At 37.7% G+C, this 18,353-nt stretch overlaps 1 protein-coding gene across 4 annotated transcripts in view; it reads right to left on the minus strand.

Moving 5' to 3' along the window:
• Positions 1-18,353, minus strand: part of LOC149234007 (RING/U-box superfamily protein) — a 125,415-nt gene that overhangs the window by 22,376 nt on the left and 84,686 nt on the right. For all 4 annotated transcript variants that reach the window (XM_089371707.1, XM_089371706.1, XM_089371705.1 and 1 more), the window contains 2 exons: positions 18,219-18,331; positions 17,293-17,354 (listed from right to left, as the gene is read on the minus strand). In XM_089371707.1, coding sequence (XP_089227833.1) covers positions 17,293-17,354; positions 18,219-18,331 — 175 coding nt within the window. The remainder of the gene's footprint in view (positions 1-17,292; positions 17,355-18,218; positions 18,332-18,353) is intronic.

The raw sequence follows: 18,353 nt of genomic DNA on the forward strand, positions 1-18,353 counted from the left end.
GATATAGTGAGCATTAATTTTTCTGAAGCGTTTTAGCCGTTCTTTCAAGGAAAAAATATCATAAAAATTATTTTCTCAAAAATCTATTTTAAAAAACCCATGTATATTTTGTAAATAAATTTATTGTAAATTATTTTTTATAACTTGGATTGGGATTTTTTAGATTCATTTTGTATATAATTGGGGTTTGGGCATTGTAAATTTTATTTTTGCAGGTTAGATCAAGAAATCAAGTGGGAGAAGAGCTAGATCTAGGCCCTTGAGGGTAAGATCTAGTCTCTTGGAATTTTTTGCAGGATTTCCCATGGAGAAAATTTCAGAAAATCAAGGAACTGAAGGATAAAAAATTTTGAGCAAGGGTTTGAAGGGGCTTCTAGCCCCGGATTTACCTTCCTAGGCCTCAACGTCAACCTTCCTCCCTTCAGCATCTTGGCTTAGGGCCAATTCTTGGCCTTATTGTGGGGTTTTGAGGCTTCGGCCTCCCTCCATCCAGCTACCCCAAGCCTTCTCGGCCCTCCATACTATTGAGAAATCTAGGGCATTATTAGTTAGGTGATTTCTCTTCCATTAGTAACTGCTCGTGAGTATTTTTACTTCATTAGATTAGGATCTTCTCTTTGCTTAAGTTATGAGTGTTCTTCTTCATCAAACAACCACCAATGCATAAACATAAATAAACAAGAGACACAGAATGTAGGCTATGAGCCAGGGCCGAAACCCTCTCACTCTTTGAGAGGAAAACCCACACCAATTCTTCTTATAGTGATCTGGAATTGATCTGAGACAAACAATTAAGGTATTACAAACTCATGTGCATGGATGTGCCTATGTTATTTTATGCAACAGATCGATAAGATTGCAAAATACACAGACATTGAAGTAGTTAGAGAAAACATAACAGGCAAACATATAAACACAACAAGTTTAATAAGGAGTTCACCCAATAGTCCTGGGCTACGTCTCCCGGTCCAGCCTTCAATAGTGGCCTCTCTATTATGTTTTCAAAGCAGAGTTTTTACAACAGTGAGCTCAATTTGAGTCTCACATAGCAGATACAAATCAATAAACTGTACTTAGATCCCCCAAGTCTCTGGAGTACACAGACTCACCTTACTGAAACTCGACCTCTGTTGGTCACAGTAGTATGAGCCCAATCTGAGACTCATACATGACAGGCATATACCGAGGAGTTCGCTTGAACCTCTCAAGCCTTCTCTGGAGTACACGGACTCGCTGACTCTCTCTGGCTCTATCTGGCTCGACGCTGCCTTTGCTTCTGCAGGTCAGCTCAACTTCTTCTCTCTAATCTCAGCTTTCTGCTTCTAACTTATTTGCTTCTTTCTTTGTCAATTCGTGGCTTTAAAGCCAATCTGCTTTTTGACTATTCATTTCCGCTTCCCGACTTTCCGGTTTCCCTGCCTCTATCCGTCTGAATCCCTCTATTTTGCATAATCATCATTGTATAATGCCTCACAGGGAGGTGGCCACCCATTTCATAACGAACTGAGTGTCAGTTCTCTTGGACGTTTTCGAAACAACCGTTTATTCCGTTAACTCCAAGAATGCCTGCGAAACACGACCTTCTGCCAACACATCGTCCACGTCGGACTTCAAATCCTATACAACTCTACCTGTTTGCCTCATCAAATCCGGTCACCCATCGGAACGCATCTCTGCCATTGATCTGGAGCCTCCAGATCCAACAGTCATCGTCCATATCGGGCGGATAAGTAACATGACATTTACCCGTCCGATGTGAGCGGTTTTCTCTCTCTTCCGCCGAACACGTGGCACCCATTGTGTGGCATCGAGCGGGACTCGGTTGAAACTGCTTACCGCTCGAAGCCCTTCCGATATTCTGCCGATTTTTGTGGGACCCTGCTTTTGACGGAATCGGCGCGATATCCATTACATTTTATAACTTTTCGGGTCCGAGCGCTCAGGGCTTTTCCTTCTTTGAGCGGTTTGCCTGGCGATATGCAATTAGCGACTTATTAGTGACTTGTCGCTAATCGCATATCAGAAACTACCCCCGTTTCTTAAATTGACCGCTGGTTTTGTTAATTTATGGCAGCACGCATTACCATGGGCCGACGGTCTGTGCGCTTGACCGAGGGTCCTCGTTGCTCCGCGTTGTTCACAAATTGCAATTGTTTCGAGGATATTTTTGATAAGCTTGATCTTTATAAGACTTTGAAACTTTCGCATGATTTTAAAGAGTTCATGAAAACTTAGAGAGTGTTCTAGGATCCAATTCAGATCACGGTTGTTGGGTCCCTATAATACTAGTGATTACTCCATTACTATTGTAGTTGCATCCCTTATTAATATTGGTTGTGCCCCTATTATCCCCATATTGTTATTACTGTGCCCCATAAAATCCCTCTATTGTTATTTTTGTGGCTTTATATTATTATTGTTAGGTCGGCTGGGGTATATTGTGACTCCTTAGACTCCTATATATAGAAAGGAGGTTTTGTCATTTGAATCATCCAAGAATTGTTCATTTATGTAATGTAAAGGAGGTTGCCCCCTCGAAGAGACTGAATTCCAAGGCGTTGATCTATCTTTTCTTGAGCTGGTTCAATAACATTTGGTATCAGAGGTTTGGATTCTAGGGTTTCGCTGCTCCAAATAGGTCATCGTGGCATTTTCGTTATAACTTTTTTCTGCGACGTTTCAGAAGCTTAAAAAAAACCCATTTGAGAAGAAATCGCGTTGAACCTCAGGTCCGAATTTCAGAGCTTTTCGTGCTATATTTGCGGAGATATGATCTGAGGAAGTTGGTCTTTTTGCAGACTCCTGAATTACATTCCAAACAGGTGACCTGGGAAAATCATCATAACTTTCTCTCTGAGCATCAGATTGAAATTTCATAAGAAGGTACAAAAAGAGGACGGACTGTAGTTTCTTGTATATATTTTTCAGAGCCAAAGGTCGAAACAGTGACTCGTGGCACGTCGTACAAGTTCGCTCTACTGAACTAGTCTATAATCAGGTCACTGTGGGAGATTTCGCATAACTCTTCCTTGGAGAATCCAATTTGGATCAGACTGGTGGCATTGGAAAGAGGACACAGAGGGCTACTGCAGGTTACAATTTCAGAACTAGATGATCCGAAAGTACAGAGATACATCAGAGGCAATATCAAGCTCCTACAAAGTGAAAAAAGGTGTGTAGATTCTTTTAAAATTTTGCTTAAGATTGGTTTGAAAATTTATTTTGAAGGAATTCAAAGGGCATAGTAGAGAATTACTATCGGTAACTGATGCCCCGAGGAAAGAAAATGCAAACACCTAGTAAGCAACCTGAAAGCTCTAGCATGACTCATGAAGAAGAGGAAGAAATGCTACATGATATATCAAAATTACAAGAACAAGTGCAACAAATGTCACTCTCACAAAAGCTAACAGAAACTAAGATAAATGGCGTGGAATCTAAGATAAAGGGCGTGGAAGCTAAGATGGACGATTTGAAGATAGATTTGAAGACAGATTTGAAGAGAGACATGGCAGATTTGAAGACAGATTTGACAAATTTTCTACAAGAAATACTTACTAATGGTGAAAAGGTAGTAAAGGAAACTCATGATGCGAACAAAAGAAATGTTAATCATGATTTCTTAGACTCTAATGTGGGATCAAAGACCCACCATATTCCAAAAATTGATATGAGGAAGTTTGATGGCAAGGATCCCGCAACATGGATATTACAGATGGAGCAATTTTTCGATCTCAATAATGTGCAAAACACACAAAAGGTACGTATTGCAACTTTATATTTGGAACCAAATCAGTTTGTATGGTATCAATGGCTTTGCTCTCATAAACAAATTATCACTTGGGCAATTTTTACGGAAGAATTGACAGCACATTATGAGGATACAAAAAGCAACACTTTTTTTAGCCAATTGATAAGTCTCAAACAAAAGGGTTCAATAATGGAGCACATTGAGGAGTTCCAAAAATTGAACATAAGGGTAAAAAATATTCCAGAGGAGCATAGGATTGATGTGTTCATAGGGACTTTAAAGGATAATATCCAACATGATGTTCGCCTTTGGGAACCTGATTCATTAGAGAAGGCATTCAGGTTAGCAAGAAAAATGGAAAGCAAAATTATGGCAACCAGGAAGCATACCACTCACAACTATAAAGATGGAAGTGTTGTTGCCCCTAGTCTTCCACAACCTATAAGGTTGACACCACAACAATTGGAAGAAAAAAGAGCAAAAGGGCTTTGTTACAATTGTGATAGCAAATACACTAAAGGTCATAAGTGTGCTGAGAAGAAATTATTCTACATAGATTGTGAAGAGGAAAAAGAAAAGGAGCAAGAAAGGTCAAAAGAAGAGGATATACTCCAGGAACAAAGCCTAGATAAAGAAGAAATGAATCCAACCATATCTTGTAATGCATTGGCAGGAATTACCACTCCTCAAACCATCAAGATAGAAGGACAAATCAAGAAGAAAAAGGTAATAGTGTTGATTGATTCAGGAAGTACCCACAATTTTATTCATTGTAAGGTAGCAAAAGAATTGAATTGCTTCTTATATCCAGCACCAGAGTGTCAAGTGATGGTTGCAAATGGAGGAAAAATAAATTGCTCTGGAAAGTGCCATAATATCAAGCTATCCATGGGAGAATATGTATTGACTAGCCCAATGCTTTCCATTCCAATGGGAGGTGTTGATGTTGTACTAGGAGTCCAATGGCTACAATCCTTGGGTACAATAGCTTTTAATTTTCAAGAACTTTTCATGAAATTTTCTGTGGAAGGAAAGGAAGTTGAATTAAGGGGTATTGCAGGGAAACCGAGAAAGATAATCAGCTCTAACAGTATGACAAAGCTTCTAAAAAAGGAACAAAGGGTGTAATTGCACAATTATGTTCGCTAGATGTTTCCACATTGGAATCATCTATTTCTCCAGATCTCCAAAAAGTCTTGGACAATCATTCCAAGGTATTTGAGACTCCCAAAGGTCTCCCACCTATTCGTGATCATGATCATGCTATTCATCTGATTCCAGGAAGTGTTCCTCCAAACATCAGGCCGTACAGATATCCCTATACCCAAAAGAGTGAAATTGAACGTATGGTTGCAGAAATGCTAGAGGCTGGTATAATTCAACCGAGTCAAAGTTCTTTCTCTGCTCCAGTAGTATTGGTGCACAAGAAGGATGGATCATGGCGCATGTGTCCGGATTATAGGAAGCTCAACAAGCTCACTATTAAAGATAAGTTTCCCATTCCCGTCATTGATGAATTACTGGATGAATTGCATGGATCAATTTACTTCACCAAGTTGGATCTTCGTTCAGGATATCATCAAATCAGAATGAAGACTGAAGACATTCCGAAAACAACATTTAGAACTCATGAGGGTCATTATGAATTTTTGGTCATGCCTTTTGGCCTTACCAATGCACCTTCAACATTTCAAGGTTTGATGAATTCCATTTTCAAACCATTCCTTAGAAAATTTGTGTTAGTATTTTTTGATGATATACTAATCTACAGCAAGTCTTGGAAGGATCATGTTGAACATGTTGACAAGGTGCTACAACTATTGGAGGAGAAACAATTATATGCAAAAAGATCCAAATGTTTCTTTGGAGTACAAGAGGTGGAATATCTGGGTCATATTGTATCTCATGAAGGAGTTAAGGTAGACCCTAGCAAAATTAAAGCCATTAAGGAATGGAAAATCCCCACATCCATAAAGCATCTGCGAGGATTTCTCGGGTTGACAGGGTATTATCGCAAGTTTGTTAAGAATTATGGGAGAATAGCAGCACCTCTAACAACATTATTGAAGAAAGATGCATTTTCATGGACTCCAGAAGCAACAAAGGCCTTCAAACATCTTAAAGAGGCAATGTGCCAAGCACCCGTCTTAGCTACACCGGACTTCACAAAAACCTTTATTGTGGAATGTGATGCTTCAGGAAATGGAATTGGTGTTTTTTAATGCAAGATGAAAGACCCATTGCTTTTGAAAGTCGTCCAATCAAGGGAAAGTTTTTACACAAAGCTATTTATGAGAAGGAAATGTTGGCAATACTCCATGCACTTAAGAAATGGCGACCCTACCTAATGGGAAGACACTTCAAGGTAAAAACGGATCATGATAGCCTTAAATACTTTTTAGAACAAAGATTATCCTCTGAAGAGCAACAAAAGTGGGTCACAAAGATGTTGGGTTATGACTTTGAAATCATCTACAAAAAAGGGAAGCAAAATGTGGTGGCAGATGCACTCTCAAGAAAGGATGAGGATGTGGAAGCATTGTTGTGCGCCATTTCTATTATCCAACCAGATTGGATAAAAGAAGCAAGGGAGGAATGGAAGAATGACGAAGAAGTGTGGGCACTTATTCAAAAATTACAACAAGATTCCAGTACGTCTGATACATTTAGCTGGCAAAATGATTCTTTATGGTACAAAGATCGCTTATACCTCTGTAAGAATTCCCAACTAAAACAAAAGATTCTTATGGAATTGCACACTTCTCCCTTAGGAGGGCACTCAGGATTTTTAAAAACTTACCCCAGGGTTAAGAAGGAATTTTTTTGGGATGGCCTTAAATCGGATATTCAAAAATTTGTGGCGGAATGTTTGGTTTGCCAACAAAATAAAGTTGAAACAATTAAGACACCGGGTCTATTACAACCTTTATCCATTCCAAGCCAACGTTGGGAGGAGGTTTCAATGGATTTTATCACAAATTTACCCAAGTCTGAGGGAAAGAGTGTCATCATGGTGGTAGTTGACAGACTTACCAAGTATGCACACTTTTGTGCATTATCACATCCATTTAAAGCCAGTACAGTTTCTACTGCATTTATGGAAACAATTCAAAAGCTACATGGAAACCCAAAGATTATTGTAAGTGACAGAGATCCCATTTTCACTGGAAATTTTTGGACAGAATTATTTTCTTGTCTTGGTACTCAGTTAGCTCATAGCTCATCTTATCATCCTCAATCTGATGGGCAAACTGAGATAGTAAACAAATGTTATCTTCGTTGCTTTGTATCTGATAAACAGACACAATGGGTCAAATGGTTGCCTCTGGCTGAATGGTGGTATAACACTTCCTTCCATACAGCAACAAAAATGACCCCATTTATGGCACTTTATGGATATCAGCCACCATCCATCACATCACATTTAAGAGAAAATTCTAAGGTTCAAGCAGTGGAACATCACATCAAACATCAACAACAAGTCCTCCAACTCTTAAAGGATAACCTCGTGTTGGCACAGAATAGAATGAAACAACAAGCAGATCAACATCGCAGCGAAAGAAGTTTTGATGTAGGTGATTGGGTATTCCTACGGCTACAACCATATAAGCAAATGTCCCTCAAGCAAGCTAAGAAGGATAATAAATTATCACCAAAGTATTATGGTCCGTACAAGGTGTTGCAAAAGATTGGTACTATGGCATACAAATTGGAGCTTCCTGCAGCTTCTCGATTGCACCCAGTTTTCCATGTTTCATGTTTAAAGAAGGTTATAAGCGACAAGCTCCCAGTTCAAACAATATTGCCAGAACTTGACGAGGAAGGAAAAATTATATTGGAACCGGAAGCAGTCATAGAAACAAGAACTCGACAGCTACGAAATCGATCAATTTCGGAGTATCTTATCAAGTGAAAGAACTTATCCACTGAAAATTCCACATGGGAGGATGAGAATTTTATACAGAAGCATCCATAACTACTCAAGCGTTGAGGACAACACTTTTTTGGAGAGGGGCATGTTGGGCCCCTATAATACTAGTGATTACCCATTACTATTGTAGTTGCATCCCTTATTAATATTGTTGTGCCCCTATTATCCCCATATTGTTATTACTGTGCCCCATAGAATCCCTCTATTATTATTTTTGTGGCTTTATATTATTATTGTTAGGTCGGCTGGGGTATATTGTGACTCCTTAGATTCCTATATATAAAAAGGAGGTTTTGTCATTTGAATCATCCAAGAATTGTTCATTTATGTAATGTAAAGGAGGTTGCCCCCTCGAAGAGGCTAAATTCCAAGGCGTTGATCTATCTTTTCTATCTTTTCTTGAGCTGGTTTCATAACAACGGCCTTCCCACTGAAAAAGCTTTTGGACCACCAAAAGTTGGTTTTTAAGCATCAATCAAGTGAGGGTATAAATTCCTCGCTTGCCGAATTTCTATCCATTTTGCACTGCTTGGTTTCGAACCTTTGAGTCCAATCCTGAGGTACTCAACATCCCCTCTGCCTGTTGTTTTTACCTTCTTGTCCAGAACTGCATCTTCTTACAATTCATTGAGATATTCAGGCAACAGATCATCAATAGAAGGCAATTGACTCTGCTCTTTGGGATCTTCAATCAATGAAGGTTCAAATAGTCTCAAGCTTTTTGCATTAACAACTAAATAGATGTGCATGTAAACTAGCAAATCAAGGCGAAAAGCATTCTCACCAATTTTCTCAAGTATTTTGAAAGGTCCATACCTTATTGGCTTCAACTTCTTACCTTCACCTTGCATTCTGTCTTTGCTGATATACAGCCAGACTTGATCACCAACTTGGAAACTATGCTCAATCCGATGCTTATCATGCCTTGCCTTGTACTTGGCTTGGCTCTTTTCCAGTTGTTCCTGTACTGCCTGGTGAATCTCTTGGATTTGTTCAATGAACTTGGTTGCCTTGTCCACATCACTGTGTCCATCAACCGCTATGTCTTTACCAAAGACAAAATCCAAGGGAGACCTTGGTGTGAAACCAAAACAGGTCTCAAAAGGAGATCTCCTTGTAGAAGAATGTTTAGCTCAATTGTAAGCATGCTGCACATAACACAAATGCTCATCCCAAAGCTTGGGATGCTTGCTGCAATAGCCTCTGAGCAATTGGATCACTGTCCTATTGACCACTTCTGTTTGGTCGTCTGTTTGCGGATGAAAAGCCGTGGTCTTCTTCAGTTTAATGTCCATCAATTCCCACAGACTCAACCAAAATTTCCCAACAAATCGAGAGTCTCGATCACATATAATGGAAGTGGGTAATCCAAAACGAACCCATACATGCTGAAAGAACAACTTTGCAGTTTGTTCAGCTGTAATCTGTTTGTTACAGGGTATTAAAATACATATTTTGCTGAACCTATCCACAACAACATATAAATAGTCATGACCTTTTCTAGATTTAGGCAGTCCCCCAACAAAATCCATGGAAACACTTTCCCAAGGATGAGAAGGGGCTGGTAGTGGAGTGTACAAGCTTAGTTTTCTATTGTTGGGCTTGCTTTTAGCACACATGGTACACCCTCTTACATATCTATAAACCATTTCGTTCATTTTCGGCCAATAACAAAATCTTTGCCACTGTGCAACTATTTTACTTACACCACAGTGACCTGATATTAAAGAAGTGTGTGCTTCTCGAATTATCTTTACTCTTTCAGTGTGTGGAATGCATAACTTTCCAAAATGATACAAGAGTTGGTCCTTAACATGATAATCCAATTCTTCTACTTGTTTGCCATGACTTAAAGTTGCATATACATCTTTAAAATCTATATCTTGAGCATACTGTTCAATGTAGCTTTCATGCAATACTGAATTATGCTTAAGTATAGTAGATGCATTTATGATTGGTCTGGACAACATATTTGCAACTTTATTGTGTATGCCTTTTTTATATCTGATGACAAGATGAAACTGTTGTAGAAAACCCATCCACCTATAGTGTCTTGATTGCTGCAACTTAGTTTGTGAGTGTAAATATTGAAGTGGTTGATGATCAGTATGTATAACTGTCTCTTTGCCCATTAGGTAATGTTTCCACTTTTTCACACTCTGTACTAATGCATAAAATTCCTTATCATATGTGGGATAATTAACTACTGCAGAATTAAATGTCTCAGAATGATAACATATGGGTTTACCGTGCTGCATCAACACTACTCCCATGGCATAGTCACTGGCCTCTGTTTCAATCTCAAATGGTCTTTGAATATTGGGCAGTGCTAGTCCCGGCACTGTATTAATCTTTTCTTTCAAGGTGTTGAAGGCTTTCTGCTATTTGCCTCCCCACTGAAACACCTTGTTCAATCCTGTTAAAGCATGCAAGGGAGCTGCAATCAAAGAAAAGTTAGAAATAAATTTTCTCTAATATTGTGCTGCTCCTAGGAAGCTTCTAACTTCTGTAACAAATTTGGGTTTAGGCCAGTTTACAATGACTGCAACCTTAGAGGGATCTATCTTCAATTCACCACCCCCTACAATATGACCCAAATAATTCAAAGATGTTTTGCCAAATTCACATTTTGAGAGCTTAACATAAAGATTTTCTCTTTTCAAAACATCTAAAGTCTGCTTTACATCCTTCAAATGTTTTTCCTATGTTTTACTAAATATAAGAATGTCATCTAAATATACAATGACAAAATCATCAATAAAAGGTCTGAGTACATCATTCATTACTCTCATGAAAGTAGCAGGAGTATTAGTTAAGCCAAAAGGCATAACCAACTACTCATACAATGCCTGCTTTGTTTTGAAAGCAGTCTTCCATGCATCTTGCTCTGCAACTCTGACCTGATGGTAGTCACTATGCAAGTCCAACTTGGAAAAATAAACAGCTTCTTTCAATTGATCTAGTAGATCATCTATGCGAGGAAGGGGATAACGATTTTTTATCGTTATCTTATTCAATGCTCGGTAATCAATGCACATTCTCCATGAGCCATCTTTCTTTCTCACCAAGACAATTGGAGATCCACATGGCAATGTGCTAGGTCTTATGAACCCTTTCTCCAGGAGCTCCTGTACCTGCTTCTTGATTTCTACATTCTCTAAAGCGGACAACCTGTACATTCTGATGTTAAGAAATGGAGCATCTTGCTGGAAATTAATATCATGTACTATTTCCTTTTTGGGTGGTAGACCTTTTGGTTCTTGAAATAGTATATCATATTTTGAAACAACTTTTTCTAAATCAGCTTGTTGTTTAGCATTACAGCCCTCAAATACATTGGTTTTATCAGGTTTTATCCTTTACAACCATCAGTAAAAATTGTTTGCATGAATTTACAATTCTTTTCATCTACCCTAAGTTTATGAGAGTATAATTATTCTTGAGTTTATGAGCTTTTACAATATATTCAATTCCATCTTTAACGAGTTGATACTTGTTTTCTGCTCTATAGAAAATAGCCTTTCTATCATACAAGTAAGGACTTCCTAAAACAATTCCACATATATCCAAGGGAACAATATCTAACTCAACTTCATCTACAAATGCTAACCCAAAAGAAAACCTAAGTTTACATTGTCTAGTCACTTGTAGCTTTGCTTTATCACATAACCAACCTAATGGATATGGCTTCTTGTGAGGTGTGGTTAGTAATTCCAGCTTCTTTACAATTGCTTCAGAAATTAAATTTACTTGTGAGCCACTATCAAACAAAGTATCAATCTTTTGATGCTTGGAAATAACTCTAAAATCAAAAAGCTCATGTCTTTTCCTCTCATTTTCTTCATTTTCAGTAGATTGTGCAAAATTACTAGTAGATGCTTCAGAATTTTTGCCTTTTATACCTGTGGCTGTGATTGTTGTTTCATCTCCTGAGTCTGACCCCAAATCTTTGTGAATAGTTGCAGCAGTCTTCTTCTTCTTTTTTCCATCGTACTTCTTGGGCCTCAGCTCCAGATGCAGAATCCAGTAGTGTTCATCATCATGCCCATCCTTCTTGCAGTGAGTGCATGAAGATTTGGTCTTTTGTACAGTATTTGTCTTCCTCTCTTTCCATTTCTGTTTTCTTTTTTCCTTATTCTTGCTTGCAGTGGGTTTTGATGATCCCCAACTTCAGGGTTCACATTCTTTCCTCTAGCCTCTAGATGTGTAGCCTGAACAGATACCTCATCTATGCTAGTGGGATTGAACATGAGAATGGTATGTATGGACCAACGGTCTGCGCACTTCACTGAGGGTCCTCGTTGCTCCGCGTTGTTCACAAATTGCAACTGTTTCGAGGATATCTCTGATAAGCTTGATCTTTATAAGACTTTGAAACTTTGGCATGATTTTAAAGAGTTCATGAAAACTTACAAAGTGTTCTAGGATCCAATTCGGATCATATAGAGATTCCAATTGACGAATACCAAGACCAAGACACATTTTCTCTTGTCAATCTTCTTCTTCACTCCTCTTCCACCGGATCTTCATCACTGCCTTGACAACATTGTTTCCTTTACAAGCCCTTATCACAGAGATAATGCCTTATCATAATAGTATTACCAACAATGAACTGTTATGTCATTAATGATGCCTTACTGCACTTGATGTAACACCGAGACAAAGGTACTGCAAGGTAGAATCTATACTGTGATTACTGCCATTGTGATCTGAGCTTTAGAGGAATCCTATTTCCCTTAAACACTTTGTCAACCCAAACTGTCATTTCATATGTTACTGCCCATCTGAAATAGAGAGACATCTAAACTGTCTTCTCTATGGAGATCCTTACTGCCCATCCGAAATAGTGAGATATGCATCCAAACTTCATTCTTCTATTACCCATCTGAAATCACAGAGATATGCAAATTATATTCTTCCACTGTCCATGCGAAGTTTTGTCTCTATCACCGAAAAACTTAGAGAAAAGATATTTGAATTCTGACTGTGGAATAGGTTGAGGTTGCTATATATAGTGGTATGTCTGAATATATAAGATGACATGAGTTTATGAACCAGTGTGTCTCCATAATGTGAGCCAACATGAGTTCCTTCATTTATCTTGAGACCGACATAGGAAGAGGAGGACTGTGCTCATCTTTGGAGGACTATTTTACTAGGATACATTTGACATATCTTTATACATGACATTGACTCTTTGACAAATCCTAAGGCTCTCAATGGGAGCCATCTAAAATAAACCTCTTGCTCATGAAACCCATGAAGCAAGGCATTACAAAAATAATTTTATTTACTTCTTTTCATCATTTACAAAGATCATAATTACATGTCATTATGAAGACCAAACCTAGTTACATTTTACAACACTCCCTCTTAACTAGGGAGGTATTCATAATGGTACTTGGTCATTCTCAATCTGAAGAATTTCTCATAAGAAGATTCGGATTGGTAACCCATCTGTCTAGCATCATATCAACCAACATTGTCACATAGCAAGGCCTTGACTAACAACTCTATCCACATGATCAGAGCATAATGTTGGCAGACCAATGATTTATAAACACCATAATCATTGTCTCTTGAGGCACATACTCCACCCAAGTGTTCATAGAGTATGACCTTCTTTGGACTATTCTTATCTTGGGTAGCTAGTCCTCAAAGAATATTGGTCCACTACAACTACTCTTATCTTGGATGCCCTATCTCATCCTCAAAGAGCCTCAGCTGCCAGATGATTACCCAATCCTCCATTCTGTCTTCCTAGGTGAAGACCAGAATGGTGTGTCTATCTCTCCCTCTCAATTAGGGGCGACATATCAATTCCACTAACGGAATTTACTCATTCCTACAGAAGGAATGTACCTAAGCTCCCTCTTGGCTTAGGAATTTCAGGCTCCCTCTTAATTAGGGACCTACAACAGCTCCTCAACCAGCTGCTTGAAGAGTTCCTTCCTTCGATGTCATGAATTTCTTTGTCAAGGAGTCTTCATCTTTCGTAGCTTCTTCATAGGGCACATACCATCCATCACTTTCATTCATGGGTCAATCATGTCATTATTCCTTTCATCAGAAAGTGATCCATTAGTCTTCATCTGGCTTTGCTTCATGTCATGTTGCCTTCTTCATTTCTTTTGGAAGGATCTTACATCCTTCTACATGGTCCTTGGGGAAGACATCCACAATTCTTCCTTCAACAGTCTTGCATAAGCCCATCCAGTTATTTGTTCAAAAATAAAGAAATGAACAATTAAATCAAAATTAACTTTGTGATGGTCTTTCATCATGACATCTTCCAATGCGCATCAGCATCATGCATACATGTTGACATATCTCCCAATGATATCCATTGTCAAGGGTCTCCATCTTTTTCAGACTTCCATTAGAGTCTTCATATATTTCTGGGAAATTTCCTAGTCAAATCTTCTTGGTCTTTTGGATGTTGATTGCCTTTACCATGGTTGCATATCTCACGATCCCTTCCTTTCTTCACACATTTCATTCCCAAGAGCTTCCAATCAGAGTTCCTCAATTGTAGTTAGCCATTTCATACTTCATATGAGGACATATTATGTTGATTTCATCTAGTGTGATCCATGCCTTCCAGCAACCTTTCATCAGAGGAGAATCCTTTCCTTTGATCATGCTTCTCAAGATCGAGCAGTGATCCATGTTACCTGCAACCATAAAACATGACTTTATAAAATCAAATGTAAGCATACATACCTCATTTACCTTTAGGTCATCTTAGGTTTCTTTCAGTATCTTCCTTGATTGAAAAGATCTTCAACCCTTTGATATGTGTTATCTCTTATGTCATCATACCATCATCCCATGAATTCCACAAGTTGTAGTTCCTGATGAAACACTTGCTTCCTTTCGAGATCGGTGAACCCTCCGATGAGGATTTCATCAGATGTTTCCTCGCATATTGGAATTGGAATTGAATTGAGGATCTCGCATATCTTTATCCAACAGATGTTTCCTTTTGACTAATGTATGATGAGACTTGTCTTGGATGACTTCTTCCTTTAATCTTTCAATGAGGTCACCAAGAGCTATATCCTTCATAGTTGACTATTAGAAATCCTTCATGTTTCTTAAGGTGATGTCACAAACTCTTACTTTTAATGATTTTCCTCTTCCTTGGACTTCCTTCTTTCAACTCTCTCCACTTCTTCGGTGAAATGGACTTCTTCTCTATCTTTCTTGTTATTGCCCTTCTTGAGTTTAGGACAATCTTTCCTGTAATGCCTATAGCATTGATTATTGACTATGAGGACCAAATTTTCCAAACTTCCCTTTCCTTCCTGCAAATGTTTGAATCCTTTCATTTTAACCTTCAACACTTTTTTCCATCAACCTGTCTTCTTTTATCTTGCATAGAAACCATAATTTGTTGAATGGGATAGCCTTCTTATCCTCATAGACATTGTTACCTTGTTCATCAGTTAGTGCATTTAGAACAATGATGATTATCTCTCCTAGATCTTGCAATTGAGATCTTATGAAGATAACCCTTTATCCTTTGATACCTTCAATTTGTGTAGATCAGATCTAACTGATGTGACCTTCCTTATCGCATCTTTAGAGAATAGTTCTACCAACTTATCGTATACATCTCTTTGATGTCTCCAATACTGCTATATGAGGAGACATTTCATAAGAACCCCTTTCCATGTATTCAGAGGAGACCTTTTCATTGATATGTTCAATGACTTCACTTTCTTCGAGGACATATTTAATTTGACCTAGATCTAACATTTTAGCTTGCTGGAATTTACTGCATAACTATGAAATTCAAGTCTGAAATATTTCTGAAGCATACACTTGATAAGGGTCGAAAAATTAGAATTTTTAGTGTCCAGTAAAAAATTACTATTTTTAGACATTTTGAGCACCATCTTCAGTATTTTTAGATTGCTGATCTGTCACTAACTTACTGCTGTAATAAATTTATCAGTTCTGAAATTTCTGAATCACACATCCTAAAAGTCCTAAAAATCGTAATTTTTGAAGTCTAGTGTATTTTTACTATTTTTTGGTATATCGACCATTTACTTTTGGCATTTTTAGCTTGCTGATTTGTGGTTATTTACTATTGTAAACTAATAATCAAACCTGAAATTTCGCTGAATACATCATTATAAAGTGGGCTAAATAAGTTAATTTACATTCTCTAGTCATTAAAGATTTTTGTGTTTTATGTCTAAGGGAAATTTCATGTTTTGAAGTGGTTTTCTCACTGCTGTTATAACATTGACTAAGTCTGAATTTTCTGAATATTTACTGCTGATATAAATTGTTATAAATCTGAAATTGGATTTTCTCATCTCTACACTCAGAACCTGACATTGATCTTATTAATTGTCATAATATCTTGTGTTAATAATCACTGGTGGATAAAGTTGGTTACTTGAAATTTACACTTGTATCTCTCAACACTCATCTTGTTTAAGAATGTATCACAACATTGTTAAGTACTCTTGCATCAAAATAAATTTCACATAAGTACTAAAGTAACTTAAACAATCTTAACTCAATATAATCTCACCCATAATATCTTGCAAAAGCATACTAGATTTAGATTGCATTAATAATGTACCTCCTAGCATAAGCTAGGTTGATAGAGATATAGGGCAACCCTTCTCACTTAGCTTGAGGGGCCTCGACAACTCTTCGGTGGTTAACACGGTAACCTTGCAGTCGTTAGAGTCAGTCTCTGCAGCGTCAAAGGCATCGGGTGATAGGAGCACAACGAAAGGTATCGTTAATCAGGCCCTAGTCTACTTCCTATTGGCCTCCTTCCCACAACCTACCTTGGAGCCCAACTTCAAAATAGTTAAAGGAAGGTTACATCTAGATTAGGCATTTAATTAAAAATAACCAAGACCTCTGCATCATCACACATAGATCATAGGTTTCCATATCATTCAGGTTAGCCAATCATCTTAAACAGCGGGTGTCCATCCAATGATTTGGTTCCATTTTACTATGAGCAAGAATTTGTGACTCCATTAAGGCACTAGTTTCATACTTTAAAATTTAATTTAATCAATAATCTTGCTCGAATTTAACCAATTGGCTAGGCCACTCATCCGTATCTCCCAAACAAGTTGATTTCCAACTTGTTTTCCTTCATCTCATTTCGTAGGGACTACCCCCCATAGTCTGCTGTTGGGAGACAAAAGATTGTTATAATGGGTCAATTTGAGTCATTTTTGTTTGAAGTACATCTTCATTTCTATTTTGTTGGGTGCATGAGATTGAAGCTACTGATATTTTTGGCAGTGTTTCATTATCAATCATCAATGTTTTAGTTGACTTGTTCTACCCCAACCTCTTTCATGAACTGTGGTCAATGAGTTTAGACTTATAAGCGAATTTTCATAGATTTCAAGTTGAGACGTCTTGTTTTTTAGTTAGACAATCAATTGCTTCTCTATGCTTATTAATTATCCTTGATGTTTTGTCTTTGTCAGACATTGTAATGTACTGGATAGTTATTTCATTCACTGCTTTTGTCTCCACAGAAATCTTTCTCCATCCAACTGGAATAAAGTACCAATCACAGACCTTGTGATAATTTGAACAAAAATCCATTTATAATTACCTTCTTTGGAAAGATTCTAAAACTCCAAGGACATGATGCATAACAATGTCCACATCCTCTTCCTGCACATAAATCAATGATTGTTCAGAAGGAACATAATCTCTATGACAATAAATACAGTTGAAACTTAAAATGAACCAAAAAGAAGTGAGGTATGCCTATTGAGACATTGTAGATTGCCTACATTGATAAATCATATGCATGTCGTTTTGTACTCTAGGTATAAAAGGAACAAGGGATTCCCCCTTGATTTTTTCTTTTTATGGAGAACTAGCATTAATGTTGAACGCATTATTCATAGGCCCTTTACCAGAAGGTTATAATTTACTAGCTCAACTCATAAAAGCTATCCCAGTTTAAATGATAGACTTATATCTACCTCAGAACTTATTATCTTAGGTCAATCCAATTATCATATAAGACTGAAATATTGTTGTGGTTTGTAAGTTTGAACTAGTTTTCAGTTCCACTTGTTGCTATTTGTAGGCATTTGTAAAACAGAAACACACAAATCATGTTGAAATATCTTTGCTTGCAAACCCACAGCTACAGCAACAATGCTCTGTCTGTTTAACAGTAGCTGCATTGTTGGACACATGTAAATAGCTATTGTGTAACTCAAGAATCCACGTTGCCTCATTCCTGAAATTTGAGACATTTTTGAGGAAAAAGCATGATAACTTCAAAGACATGGAGTCTGCACCTTTCCATATTGTGCCTGGGATGAATAAGAACTCGAGAACTAAAACCCTTCAGAACCTCTCCAAGCAATTGTTTTGAGATAGATCTTTTGGCAATCTCCGAGGATTTTACAACATGATATTTCAGTCAAACCATATTCACTATGGATGTTATTTATAAAAATCTCTTGGTTTTTGAAATAGGTTTACCCTCATACCATTAGATTAAGATAAGTCAGTACATACTTGCATTAGAGCTTGAAGCTCTCGGTGTATCCAACATTGCAACCAACGACTACTTGGCAGATTCCCATGCTGTTTCCAGTGCCCCAAAGCTTGATTATTGCTAACTGCAACATCTGAGATCCAACGGCTAAAATG

This window comes from Pinus tabuliformis, chromosome 8 (assembly GCF_031772625.1).
Source record: "Pinus tabuliformis cultivar Carrire ecotype Pingquan chromosome 8, CPIR1, whole genome shotgun sequence".
Lineage (NCBI taxonomy): Eukaryota > Viridiplantae > Streptophyta > Pinopsida > Pinales > Pinaceae > Pinus > Pinus tabuliformis.